Source organism: Cornus florida, unplaced genomic scaffold (genome assembly GCF_030987335.1).
Source record: "Cornus florida cultivar Cherokee Brave unplaced genomic scaffold, ASM3098733v1 CherokeeBrave_3.0.0_Hap2_Chr02, whole genome shotgun sequence".
NCBI lineage: Eukaryota > Viridiplantae > Streptophyta > Magnoliopsida > Cornales > Cornaceae > Cornus > Cornus florida.
This window is the reverse complement of record NW_026775572.1, coordinates 4,281,406-4,294,258: the sequence shown is the minus strand read 5'-3', so window position 1 is coordinate 4,294,258 and position 12,853 is coordinate 4,281,406. Positions and strand designations below refer to the sequence as shown.

At 36.3% G+C, this 12,853-nt stretch overlaps 2 protein-coding genes across 3 annotated transcripts; one reads left to right on the top strand and one right to left on the bottom strand.

Moving 5' to 3' along the window:
• Positions 1–8: 8 nt before the first annotated feature.
• Positions 9–4,287, top strand: LOC132293206 (protein WVD2-like 4). Its single transcript, XM_059790579.1, has 8 exons — positions 9–186; positions 814–1,410; positions 1,514–1,572; positions 1,742–1,822; positions 1,932–2,013; positions 2,101–2,172; positions 2,287–2,394; positions 3,631–4,287. The coding sequence occupies exons 2-8, from the start codon at positions 817–819 to the stop codon at positions 4,093–4,095; spliced, it is 1,461 nt and encodes a 486-aa protein (XP_059646562.1). The 5' UTR covers positions 9–186; positions 814–816; the 3' UTR covers positions 4,096–4,287.
• Positions 4,288–6,802: 2,515 nt separating this feature from the next.
• LOC132293204 (fasciclin-like arabinogalactan protein 16) lies at positions 6,803–10,311 on the bottom strand. 2 transcript variants are annotated; one of them, XM_059790578.1, is made up of 3 exons: positions 8,852–10,311; positions 7,383–7,510; positions 6,803–7,277 (listed from the first exon to the last, which is right to left on the bottom strand). In XM_059790578.1, exons 1-2 carry the CDS (start codon positions 10,170–10,172, stop codon positions 7,446–7,448), a joined length of 1,386 nt encoding a protein of 461 aa, XP_059646561.1. In that variant the 5' UTR covers positions 10,173–10,311; the 3' UTR covers positions 6,803–7,277; positions 7,383–7,445. The 2 variants fall into 2 exon arrangements, with proteins under 2 accessions (XP_059646561.1, XP_059646560.1); XM_059790577.1 differs by having other exon boundaries at positions 6,803–7,290; positions 8,852–10,310.
• Positions 10,312–12,853: the final 2,542 nt, after the last annotated feature.

The following is a 12,853-nucleotide window of genomic DNA, read 5'->3' as shown; positions in this document are numbered from 1 at the left end:
CTCACTTCTTCGAAAATCTCGTCTCTCTTTTTAACGCTCTCTATGGAATGACGTCTTTTTCTCTCTAGTATTTCTCGAACCAGTCGCCCAACTTTGAAGCGTTTGAATTCTAAAGCATAATTCTACTCAAAGAAGCAGAGCAACTATTACTACTCTACTTGGGTTTCTTATCCACACTCAAAGAAGGTACTCTCTGATTTCATTATAAGCTTTGCATTTCTTCAATCTTTGTTGCAGTAGTTTCTAACTTCATAATTCTGACTTCAATGCTTACTTTTGGCACTGTATTGTGTTTGGATCTTTGTTCAGTCACTGGGTTTGATTTAAGTTAATGAAAATGTTCTAGTTTGTGTTTTCAATTTGTTCTCTGTTTGGCTGCTGAGAAAATATAGGAAAGAAAAATTCAACATAGATTGAAAATTACAAGAATTTTCATTGTTACGCTCTCTGGGTGTTTCCTTTTATTTTATTTTCCTTTTCTCATTTCCGCATATTTTGTCATTAACCGAACTTGGATTTACTCTTCCACTCTAGATTTTTAGGAATTGAATCATTTCGTATAGAAATGATAAATATGGGTTCCAGTACGAGAGCAGTCATTTTGTGTCAAATAGTGCCAAGGGTAGCACCCGCATTGGGGGGACAAATGGCCTTCGGCATCCAATTAATATCCCGAGACCCCACAATGGCAGGAGCTTCGTGTACTGGGCTACCCTTGTATTGGATTCTGTGACTCGGGGTTAATTAAGTTGGTTTGTTAATTGACAATTAAATTTTTTCAGGAAATGTGTATCACTGAGATTTCTTTTTCAGGAAATGGAGTCTGAAAATGGGGTTTCAATAGAGGATAAGAGTGGTTTTACTGAAAAAACCAATGTGGAAGGATCGGATGTGGGTTTAAAGAAACAGGAACTGCATGTTGATGATGGTGAAAACGTCTCCAATGTGAATGGAATCTCTGAAAATGTAATTAAAGCCGAAATAGATGTTAATTTATCAAGAGAGAGTAAATTACCAAACCTCCTTAAAGGACCAAATGTTGCTAATTCAAAAAACAATAAAATTGCCAAGGATCGACCTAGTTTGAAAGGCCCAGCTCTGTTTGCTCGTAACACAAGGTCGAGCCTGACTCAGAGCCTGTCTTTCCCCGCGAGAGGACTCCATTCTGATGTCATGAAGAAGAGCATTGATGTGTACCCAGTGAAATCAGATGCCAAACATCTTCGAACAAGTATGGCAAAAGCTCAATTTCGATCTTCAAATGGAATGATGACTTCAGTTACGAGTTTGAGTCCAACTAAGAGACGAGCATCCACCGGAGTGAACTCAAAGGGAACAAACACAAATGGTGTCCGGGCATCCACTCGCCGGGCGACTCTAGCATCTGCCCAAAGCACCAATCAGTCACTGGTAATGTTTTGGGTTCTAATTTTGTTGTGTTGAAAAGTCTTTTCATCCTTCTATGTACTTAACCCTCCTTTATGTGAATTTTGTCTGTGTTTGTTATCATTAGCTTGGAAAATCTGTTTCCGTAAATGGAACTACAAACTACCCTCCATCTAAAGTCTCCTCGTAAGTGGCACTCCACTGCTACATAGATTTTTCAAATACGTTTATTGGTCATCTATATTACTGCAATATAAGTTGGTTCTATTGTATCATTCTATCATTTAAATGTCAATATGTGTGGAGAAGAATGAAATAGAATTAAATTTCTTCTGAATAGCTTTTATTCTTGCAGATCGGTTGATCAACATTCACAGCCTATCAAAACTGCATTACCAATTAAAGAGGACGACGATGCCCGCTCCACTACTTCCTCGTACTACTTCTATCCTAAACTTCCATGTTTCTTGTTGAGCTATTCTTTTTATCAACTCCCTGTTGCCTGTCACACATTAATATGTTCATGATATTCTATATCTTATCAGGAGTGCCACACCTGGTGGACGGAGGAGCAGTGCGATTGGATTTTCCTTCAGGTTGGAAGAGCGTGCTGAAAAGCGAAAAGAGGTGGACTATGCATACTTTTTTTTCGTCAGCTTTTGATGGCATAATTTAAATTCTAAAAAAGGTCATTATTATGTATTTGTTCTTCAGTTCTTTTCAAAGCTAGAAGAGAAAATTCATGCTAAGGAAATGGAAAAAAGTAACTTGCAAGCACAATCAAAGGTATGGGAACAAAGAATATTTAGTTTATCTATTTTTAATTCCTGTTTTGTTATCCTTGATCTAGTCTCAGACTCTCAGGTTATTCACTCTGTTTCCACATTGGAGTTTTTGCAGGAGAACCAGGAGGCAGAGATAAAAAAGTTGAGGAAGAATTTGACTTTTAAAGCTACACCTATGCCCAATTTCTACAAAGAACCCCCGCCAAAAGTTGAATTGAAGAAGGTAAGTCATGTCTTTTTCTTGATGCTAGAAGGTTATACACTGCTGAACTACCTCTATTCCTACAATTTGCAGTTAAAAATGTAGGCATTGTGACTTGTGAAATTGTATACAAAATTCTTTCGTAGACTGGAATAGCATTATACAAATTCTCCGTGGATTTACAAATACAATATTTACCTCCATCCCTTTCCCAGTTTGGTATGGCAACTTGACAACAGTATAATTACTTCAACCTCTCCACTTCAAGGAAGCCTCATGTCGTAATAACTGACATTAAGGCATGCAGCACTCTGGAATTTTTCCAGGGTCGTATTTGTATTGGTAATCAATGCACTTTTATGCTGTTAAACTTACCAGATAATTGTATGCTTTTACATTCATGCATTTATCTATTGGTTCGATGCCTCTTTTTTATGGAAGATAGGTTTTGGTGATCATGAAGGAGATTAATGATTGATTTGGCATTTTGACAGCCTTGAAAGAGATTTGGTTGATTGCATTTTGGAAAGAATTTTAAATGAATTCATTACATTCTTTGTAGTGTTGTGTCAATCAATTTCTGAATAAAGATACTTTAGAATTTCAACAATCTACCTCATACTATTTATATTCTTTCATTCTGGTGTTGCTATAAATGTGGTTTCATTGGGTATTGGTTGCTAGCATCCTCTGGGAGGTACTGCAGTCTCCAAACCAATGGTGTTGTCCTGCCACTTGCATTGACTATAACAATTATGATTTTTTTTTTTTTTTTTTTTTTTGGGGGGGGGGGGGGGGGGGGGGGGGGGCTGGTGTATCAACTGGGGGGAAAAAAAATGTGGACGTAAAACATCTATAAAGTGAAGGCCTTTTGCCTGGCTTTGATTGAACTGAAGAAAGTGATCGTTCTATTTTGATTACCTTAAATTAATAATTACACGGTCAGGATTAGAAGTTGAAGTTCTTACACTTAGTCTTGTGATTTAGGCGCAGTCATGCACCATCATTGTAACAGATAGTGACCCTATATGCGAAGTCTGGAATTTAGGGTTCTTACTTCTTAGACAATGCATCCTTAAATCTACATCCATTCACCTTACAGATATGTTCTTTGTTAAAACTTTTGTTACAAGCTGCACATTAAATTTATTTACAAGTAGGTGAACGACTGTTACTCCTCCTGTCCTCTACTTATGCTTGATTTGCCTTTATGTATCAGCATTGTTGTTAGATTGTATGTATTTGTTAATTTTATAGATACCAACAACACGAGCAATATCTCCAAAGCTTGGAAGGAACAAGAGCTTCATTGCTGCAGGAAACAACACCTCAGAAGGCCGTGGATTGTGTCTTAGTCCACGTGTGTACCGAGATCATAGCAAGTCACCCAAGGGTAGCCAGGCCAGTTGTGACAAAGATATTGCTGCTTCAAAGAAATTGATAAGGAAGTCTCAATCTAAGCTTCAGCCTCAGGAATCTGTGACGACTAAAACAGAAGGAATACCAGTCGAGGCTAAGCCAAAGACCACAGAAACAGAGAGCCAAGACCAAAAAACTTCTGAAGGAGAATCCAAAGAAAGCCAAAATCAGTCCGTGAATCCCTTTGAAGTCGAGGATAGGATAGAGCCAGAGTGTGAGAAGACTCCTGCTCAGAGCAATGGAGACTTTTCGAGTTCAGGCAATCCAGATATCATGCCTGTTGAAGTAGCTGTTGGAGGTTGAAGACATCATAACTCAGACCTCATACTACTTATAGGTTCTTAAAGTCTTTTTAAGTTCCATTGTTTTGTGAATAGTGTGTGGTTGTAAGTCACTTTGAAAGCTACATATTGGTAATCTACAGGTTAATATAATCATGTGTTTTATAGTGAAGAATTTTCAGTTCATGACTATATATATGGCTTCATTGAATTTCTTTGGCTCATAGACTGTAGATTGATATTCTTCTTTATTACTGCAATTATAGATAGCTAGCTCAAGTGGATGATGGACTCTTTTTTTGCCCTTTTCTTTTGGGGTAGAGCAAAGTTCTGGAAGCTTCATATTTTTCTCAGTGAGCATTTTGGAATTTAGTAACTTAATAATGTTTGGTTGATCCCATTGCCCTCCTAGGATGGGAACTAGTTGAAATTTGATGTCTACTTTCTCAAAAGTTGCTTTTGATTGAAGGAAAAGGAAAAGGAAAAGGAAAAGGAAAGGGAAAGGGAAATATAACTGTTCTCCTCTACTTTTCAGTGTTGCAGGAAAGGGTGGATTGCATTAATAACTGTTTTCCTTGAAAAATATTTTATATAAACTTCCTCTTGTGTTCCAACTCAAGCGTCCTCTTTCTTGTTTTGTGCTTCTTTCTCTCCTCCTCCTCCCTGAGAGATTCAAGAAAACTGGAACTCGATCTTCTCTTGTGAGTCGAAACAAATCATCAAATATCATTCTTTTTAATTTGGTTATATGGATTAAATGGTTGATTATGATAGTTTATAGTGAATTTTGATAATTGTAAATGATGCCTTGATGGGTGTGTTATTGTTGGGTGCAATGTTTCCACCAAAGTTCTGAATACGTTTTAACCTCTTAATTTTTTTAGGTTAATCCCCTCACACTTTGCCAACCCCACAACTCATGCAATAATCCATTCCTTTTTGTTTCTATGCTTCATATAACACCAAATGAATGAGATCAGTGCAATAAACTGCTCTCTTTTTAGGGTTGGGACCATCTTTTCCCAAAGTGGAGAAAAAAAAACTGGTGATCCGGCACAACAAGATGAATATGGCTACTAATTTAATTTCTGCAAATATGGGCTGAAAAATTGTACCCGAATACTGAGTGCAAAACTTTTTTCCAGGGAATTAAGGGAAATATTAAAAGGTTGTGGTTGAGAAAAAGAAAATAAATAATAACCTTAATTACGGTACTCTTTTTCATAGATTTTTTTTTTTTTTTTTTTTTTTTTTAAAGTAAGTATAAGTTTAGTATTAAAAAATTTCATTAAAAATGCTAGTCTTTGACCTTGCTTCCCAACCTTCTTTAAGTGGACCTTGCTTCCCTTAAAATGCAAAGCTGCTCTTTTTCGTAATTTCAAATTTTGGAAGGATAACAAAAATTAACTCATTAAATTTGAATGTATCCCCCCAAACTCTTCAATTTCTTATATTTTTCTTCCAAATTTATACCAAAAGTTAAAATAACCATGTCCCTTCACGTCATTTCCTTTCTTTTTCTTTTCCTTTCTTTTTCTTTTCCTTCTAACCAAATTGGTCTTTGAGTGAAGATAATGGGCTTCCAAACAAATCTTACCCTTTTTGTGGTTCCCGAATCCCGAGACATGATAGGAGAAGAATCCCTTGGGCTCATTCGGTCTTCAAATTTGTACCAAATGCTATGTTTCAGGCCATGTCCATATATTTCTAAATATGGATTAAATTTTGGATTTTATTTAGAAGGATTAGAAAGAACTTTTTCCTAAAATGGAGTGACCAAAATAGGTAAACGTACAATTAAAGAAAAAATTGAGATAATGCATTGGTTCGATCGAATTAACCAAATTAAGAACTATCGATCTACAGAGGTGGTTATGTTCCATTACTATATAAGTAAGGAGAAATGATAAATATCATAGATAGAATGATATGGTCTGTGAGTTGGCCGGCTAAGTGTTATTTAAAAGTAAAATTTTAGAAGAGAAATTAAGAGAAGGGAGAGAAACGAAATGAAAAAAAGAAGCTAGTGACTTCGATTATATTTGCGGTACATTGAGATGAAGGTACAATGGTTTGTGCTAAGTGTATATATATATGCATGTATATTTATAAGTGAAGATCAAATTATTTAAGTATCAATTGAACTATGGTATAATGAGATTATTACTCACAAACTCCCCAATATCTATTCCGAATGAATTTTTGGTTAGTCAAGACAAATGCTTTATGAGATTCAAGTAGGGTTCATATAACCAAAATAAATAAAATAAAATACGCAGATAGAGAGGAGCTCGAAATTTGGACAAGTCAAATGGGGGACGGCTAGCCCACCATCCATTGCCTACCAATAAGTTCAAGAGATCCAGCTCATTCGCTAGCTGGTAATGTGATTAATCATTAATCTAATAATAACAAAAGACCATGCAAATGTACGACTGAGAGGGCTTTTTTAATAACTAAAAAAATACTTTTATCATATAAAGCTAAACAATTACTCCCACCACAAAAAGAATTTTTCCTTTGCATAAACCAATAATTGACAATCATATATTTTCCATTTCATTAGAGCAAGACTCAACACCCACCGTCAAGTACGCCTTACCTTGCTGTCTTAATCAATATAAATAAATACATAATCCAACCACAACAACCATCTACTCTGATGTGTCTTTTTCACAATATGTCAAAAAAATAAAAATAAAAGTCTTTTTCACAACAAAACAAAATAATTAAATAAATAAATACCACCAAAGCAAGTGAAGGTCCTTTTTCATTCATTCACACAACACGTTACAATTTAGTAATACAAAGAACAGAGATGCTATCTCCACAACCATAATGACTTCACCGACAGTCCCTTGTATCACACACACACACACAGATTGCAGTCTACAAGCATATGAGATAAAAGGACTGTGAATTCAATTATTAGAGCTTTGGAGATGGAACATTCCCTAAAGAATATGAAAATTATTGAGACTCCAGTAAAGTAATTCATGCACAAACAGGGGCAAAAAAGAGAGACACCACCCATGACTAGAGCTGATCCTTTCTTTGTGCATTGAGTGTTGACGAAGCAAAATAGATACATCGAAAAATGACATGTAATTACAGTATTTATAACAAAATAACATCGAAAAACTTTCTGCTGAGAGTGCAAGCATCCTTCCATTTATCTAGCCGTGCAGTAGAATAGACAGTCATCTACAAGGTAACTCTGTCAATTTAACAAATATTATTGTAAGCCTAATGAACGGACATTTTTAAAACTGAATTAGAGAGGAATGTACAAGTCAGTAATATACTCACTTTTTCTCCATTTCTGTGTTTCATTTTTCTTTCTTTTGGGATTTTCCTATGTAGTATGAATTGTCACTGACAGCTAGTGAAATGTCCGAACGTTCCCAGCATATTACATGCTACTTCCATCAATTTGCCTGCATTTGCATTAAAGTAAAACTAGTGAGTCAAAGCATAGAATGAAGTTCTAGTTAGCAACAAGAAGAAGAAAAAGAACATCGTGTTAATGACGAGACCCCGAGTGACTATTACGAGATAAATCAGGAGTATTAAACTTCTTATACTCTGTGTTAAGAACGACAATGTGACCGGTTTGAGTAATCCCTATAAATTCAGGTGCAACTTTGGCTTCCTTCGTATAAGGGAAAACCAAAGGAGCCTAGTTAACGATAGAGCAAGACCTTGTAATTTAGGCAACAATACCCACAAATTTCAGTTCAGCAAAGCTGAGAATGAAAGGACCAGGGGAAAGATTCGAGACAAGGCCAACCAGTCACTAATGGGGATGGAGTTGTGTATCTTAAATTTCAAGTAATCCAGGATGTGTAGTACTGCTCGGTGTTATTATTGTTGCTTTTAATTATTACTTCAATATCAAATTATTATTACTTCTACCACACACCCCAGAGGCCACTATAAAATTGAAGTCAACTATATAATAAGTTGGTAGACAGAGCAGCTAATTATTAATGAAATGTTTAGAACCGTATAAGAAGCTGATATATAATTGAAATGCATACAACAATATGAGAATAATGTGGTACCAATATAAGTGTCATAGACAGGTTGTCAGCACTGATTGAAGTCATAAATGGAATAGTAGTTGAGTGGATCACAGGGTCGGTAAGGAAATCTCCTTTTAACCCCTCACCGACAAAATAAAATACGCCATTTTTGACCTTCCACTATTCAGTGACACACCTAAATTACTCTCAAGAAAAGAAGAAAGATGATAAAAAGGTTATTCTAATCATATGCCAAATAAAGTTATTACATGAAGCAACAATAATGGTAGACTTAAAAGTGATTAAATTGCATGTCGGATAACAATACTAATTATGTGGTGGGGGCATATGTGGCCAATTATGTGTTTACTTTTACTAGGCAAGACAGCTAATATCAATAGGCTCTACCTACAAATATTCACAATTAGTTATGACAGGCATAAACAACGCGTTTATATGGTCATGATTCCCATCTGACCCACCGCCACCGCTACCAAATTCCGGCCACCGGAATATCCTTATAGCTTTACCATCTATGTATGACTCTATTCTCCGGTCACCCACACAAATTAAATTAATAAACCGACCCCATTTTTTTGAAGAAATGTAAGTAAAGCAATCAATTACATGCGTTTATAAATCAACTATGGTACTAAAATTAGTGTAAAATAATCTAATAATACTAGTATTAAATAAAAACAAGAAATCGAGAACAATAACACTAAAATTGAGTCAGTGATCAAAGAAACGAACCTCTCCGCGGCTTCGCAACAACCTTAGCAACCGGAGAGAGTTTCGTCGCCGGTACGGACTCCTCCGTCGGAAAAAGCACCCCATCAATCCCTTGAACCGAAATCCTGCCGTCCGTGTATATATCGGGATCGAACAAATACGCGGACAAGTCCCCTTGACCGAATTTAACCGACCCATCTGCCTCCTCCGCCACAACCTTGTGCGGTAACCTTAGGGTATCGTACCGGACCTTCCCGAATCTCCGAACCGCATTGTACATGCTCTCCTCCGTCTGGTACTCCGGTATCAGATGGTAATACATTATTTGCTCAGGCGCACCCGGTTCGCTCAACTGGTCAGTGGTCAATTTTGCCATGGCTTCATCGTTGGGAGCCAAAACGGTCAGCACATACCCCTCCGACACCAAACGCCCCATCTCCGTCGCGAGCGACGTCAGATTCACTAAAATGTCTGCCATTTCATTGTAGCCGCCGTAATGCAGTAAGGTCTGGATGAAGTCTTTGACTTGGCTCTCGCCGTCGAAGTGTTTGTGAGGTCCTCCCGGTCCAGGGGCAGGCGCCGGAGCTAGGGACGGTCCGGGAGCCATCGCGTCGAATATAGGCAGAACCGGAGGTGAGCCGGCGGGGACAGGCGCCGCGGGTTTCTTCAACCGGTGGGTCCGGGGGTCCACCTCTGGAGCTCCCTCCGGCAGCACGGCAGAGATGGACCGCAGATTCCGTCGACGGTTGAAATCTTCCTCAACCGATTTGGGAATCAACAGGCGTTCGATCCCGTGGATCACGCCATCGGGTCGGACGACGTCGTCTGGACGAATAACCTTGGCCAGATCCACCACTCTCTCTCCGGAAGCTTCACTGGTCAAATGCAGAGGATCGTTGCAGAGCGTGGTGTGATGAGTCGAGCCGGCGGGCGAACTCGGCCACTCGTGCGACCCAATCCGAGTCGGGATAATATGAAAGAGCAAGAGGCTCTGGAGGGACCTGAGATTGCCGGGTTCGAGGAGGAATCGCTTGAACTCGGGGTCGAGTTCGCGCTCCAGAGCTTCATTTCTGGGTGCGAAGATGGTGATATTGTGTTGACTCACAGCCTTTTCGAGGGTCTGTAATAGGAGAGCCTTCTCAACAAGCTCGGCGAGCTCAGTGTAATGCGAGTCGAGAAGGGCAACAAGGACGGAGTTGGAGTTGATCTGGGCTGATGATGATGTCGACGGAGACGAGTGCTTCGCCGTCCTGTTTTCCGGCAATGCCATTCCGGTTCCGATGAGGGCAAGGAAGAAGAAGAAGAAGAAGATCTTGAAGGCACCATACTTCTGAGAAGCCATGGCGCTCAAGGAAAGAATAAGAACACTTTTGGGATGGGGAGATATATGGGGGAAGAAGAGCTATGAAGTTCACTCTCTCTCTCTAAAATCTGTGTGTGCGTTTCTCTCTCTTATTTCTAGTGGTTTGTGTGGTGGAATTAAAGTGAGGGCAGTGTTTACTTCATTTAGGGGGGGTTGGTAAAAGTGATTTTGCTTGGAGATGAAAAAGTTGGGACACGTGGAGGAATCCTAGCTGAAACGCACAAATGGAGTCGTTTTTACCTTCACGGGGCCTGTGGGGTCACATGTATACTGGCCATTGTCCATGAGGTCAGTGTTTGGCCGGCGCGGCTTTAGATGGCTTTGCATCTTATATGAAAGAGTCACGTTCTTGTGTCTAAAGTCTGCACCTTTTCATTAAATGAAATTTATATCCGCTGATCTGAATAATGAATATGAAAATCAGGTTAATAAATCTGAATAATGAATATGAAAATCAACCAGGTTAAAAAATCTGAATATGAATTCAACCGCTGATTAGTTAAAAAATCTGAATATGAATTCAACAGCTGATTCAATAATTGATTAATTTCTCAATTTGATATTACAGAAATGAATTATGTACAGAGTAGTTAAAAAATCTGAGTATGAATTCAACAGCTGATTCAATAATTGATTAATTTCTCAATTTGATATTACAGATATGAATTATGTACAGAGTTTGTATTACAAAACTGAATTCTTGACTTTATGATGGTGTAGAATGAAATAATGCAAGATGTTTGGAAATATATTAATTGTATTTATTGTTTGTGAATGATATCATTTTAATAGATACGTTTAGGTGGGAAAAAAAAAATTAATAGATAAACCAAAATAGTACATGAGATATAATTTGGATGAAGCAAAGATGAAGACAGACAATATAAATATTAAAATTAAAAAGCAAATGATTACTCAATTATTATTTTTGCTATTTAGGTTCAAATATAGCAAAAGAAAGATTTTATGGGATGGTTATTAGGTCAATTATGTTGTATGAAATATAGTTTAGGGTGCTGAAAAAGAAATAAGAACAATGAGGGATTTTTGTAGCCAAAATGGGGATGCTATCTTGTATGATACATAGAGGAGTAATTAGATGATACAAGATTAGTAATGATTAAGTGAGGGGTAAGTTATTTAGGAACAAGACTTGCTTACTCACATGTGAATAAATCATTGGTGATGTGGTCTAATTACAAATGCACAAAAAGTCTTTAATTACAAAATCAATAAAGTAATAAATAAGGATAATAATTTTTTTAGAATAAATTTAGTCACCCTCTTTTATTTCTTTATTTATGACTTTCCTGATTTTATAATTATAAACTATGTATCCATTTAAAATTGGATCACATTAGTGATCAGTAGAGATAACTTACCCACAGATTAGTAGGCAAGCTTTGTCCAATTAGAACTTAGAAGTAACTAATGTTAGTGATAAATTAGATAGAGTAGGCTTAGGTGGTAATCATACCTAATGCGGAGTGGAAGATATACCTTAATAGATGAATAATTGAAAAAAATATTAAAATTTTAAAAAATATTTTATTCATAAATTTTTGGTAAGTTATTTTACATGTCCCGCCTGATGGACTCGATCTCAACCTCGACGTAGACCTCTACCAAACACCGACAAAGTAAAAATAAAAAAATATTTTACCTGAGAAAGAAAAATATTTTCAAAAGAATATTTTCAAAAGAATATAAAGTAAATGACAAAGAAGTTAGTTAAATCTTACATGGGATGAAATAATTTTAAATTTTTAACTATTTTAAGAGACATGAATTATAATAGAAAATAATGAAAAAGAGAATTCAGGTTACTATTATCATTTACACGAGACAAAGACAAAGATGATGATTATGGTAAATATATTATTATGTTATAGCACAAAATTTATAAATATTATTATTTTGTCTCTAATTTTTTATTTTTAGTGTTTTTCTTTAAGAGGAGTATTTAGACTCATTCCCAGAGATACAAGTAGTTTTGAGGTCAGGTTGGATCAAGAAAATATCATTATTAGATTAGATTAAGACTGATTCAATTTGAATTGGATTCATCCATGGGTCTTAAGAACTAAGTTTAAACACAATGTCATTGTCTCATTGATATGCTTGTCCAATAAAAAGGTACCATAACTCGTAAATATTCTAACAGTGGGACAAATTTCATGAATTAACAAGTGCAAACACGTCTTAAGGCTAAGCATTTGTCGAATTGAAAAATAAAATTATTATTTTTTTGTGTAAGTTAATAAGTTGATGGGTATATTTTCCCACCAATAACATGATATATATTGTGCATCAATATCTACTCATTACTGTTGTACTTAAATATCATTTCACTCAAATTTTTACATGAAACTTAATTTAAGTGTTTAATTTTTAATTTTTATTTTTATTTTTGAAAAAAGTGTTTAGTTGAGTTATCAAAAAGTACTCTAGTCTCATGGAGATGTGATTTGTGTGAATATTTTTAAATTAATACTTTTGATACTATTTTCATCCTTGCCAATTTATCCGACTTGTATATACGGAATATTTTTCTATGCCGTTCACAATCATTTGCATTAAAGTAATAATAAATCATGTTTAGTAAAGAGATCTAGTGGCAAAATTGATTTAATTTACGTGCATATAAAAGGCGCATGCTT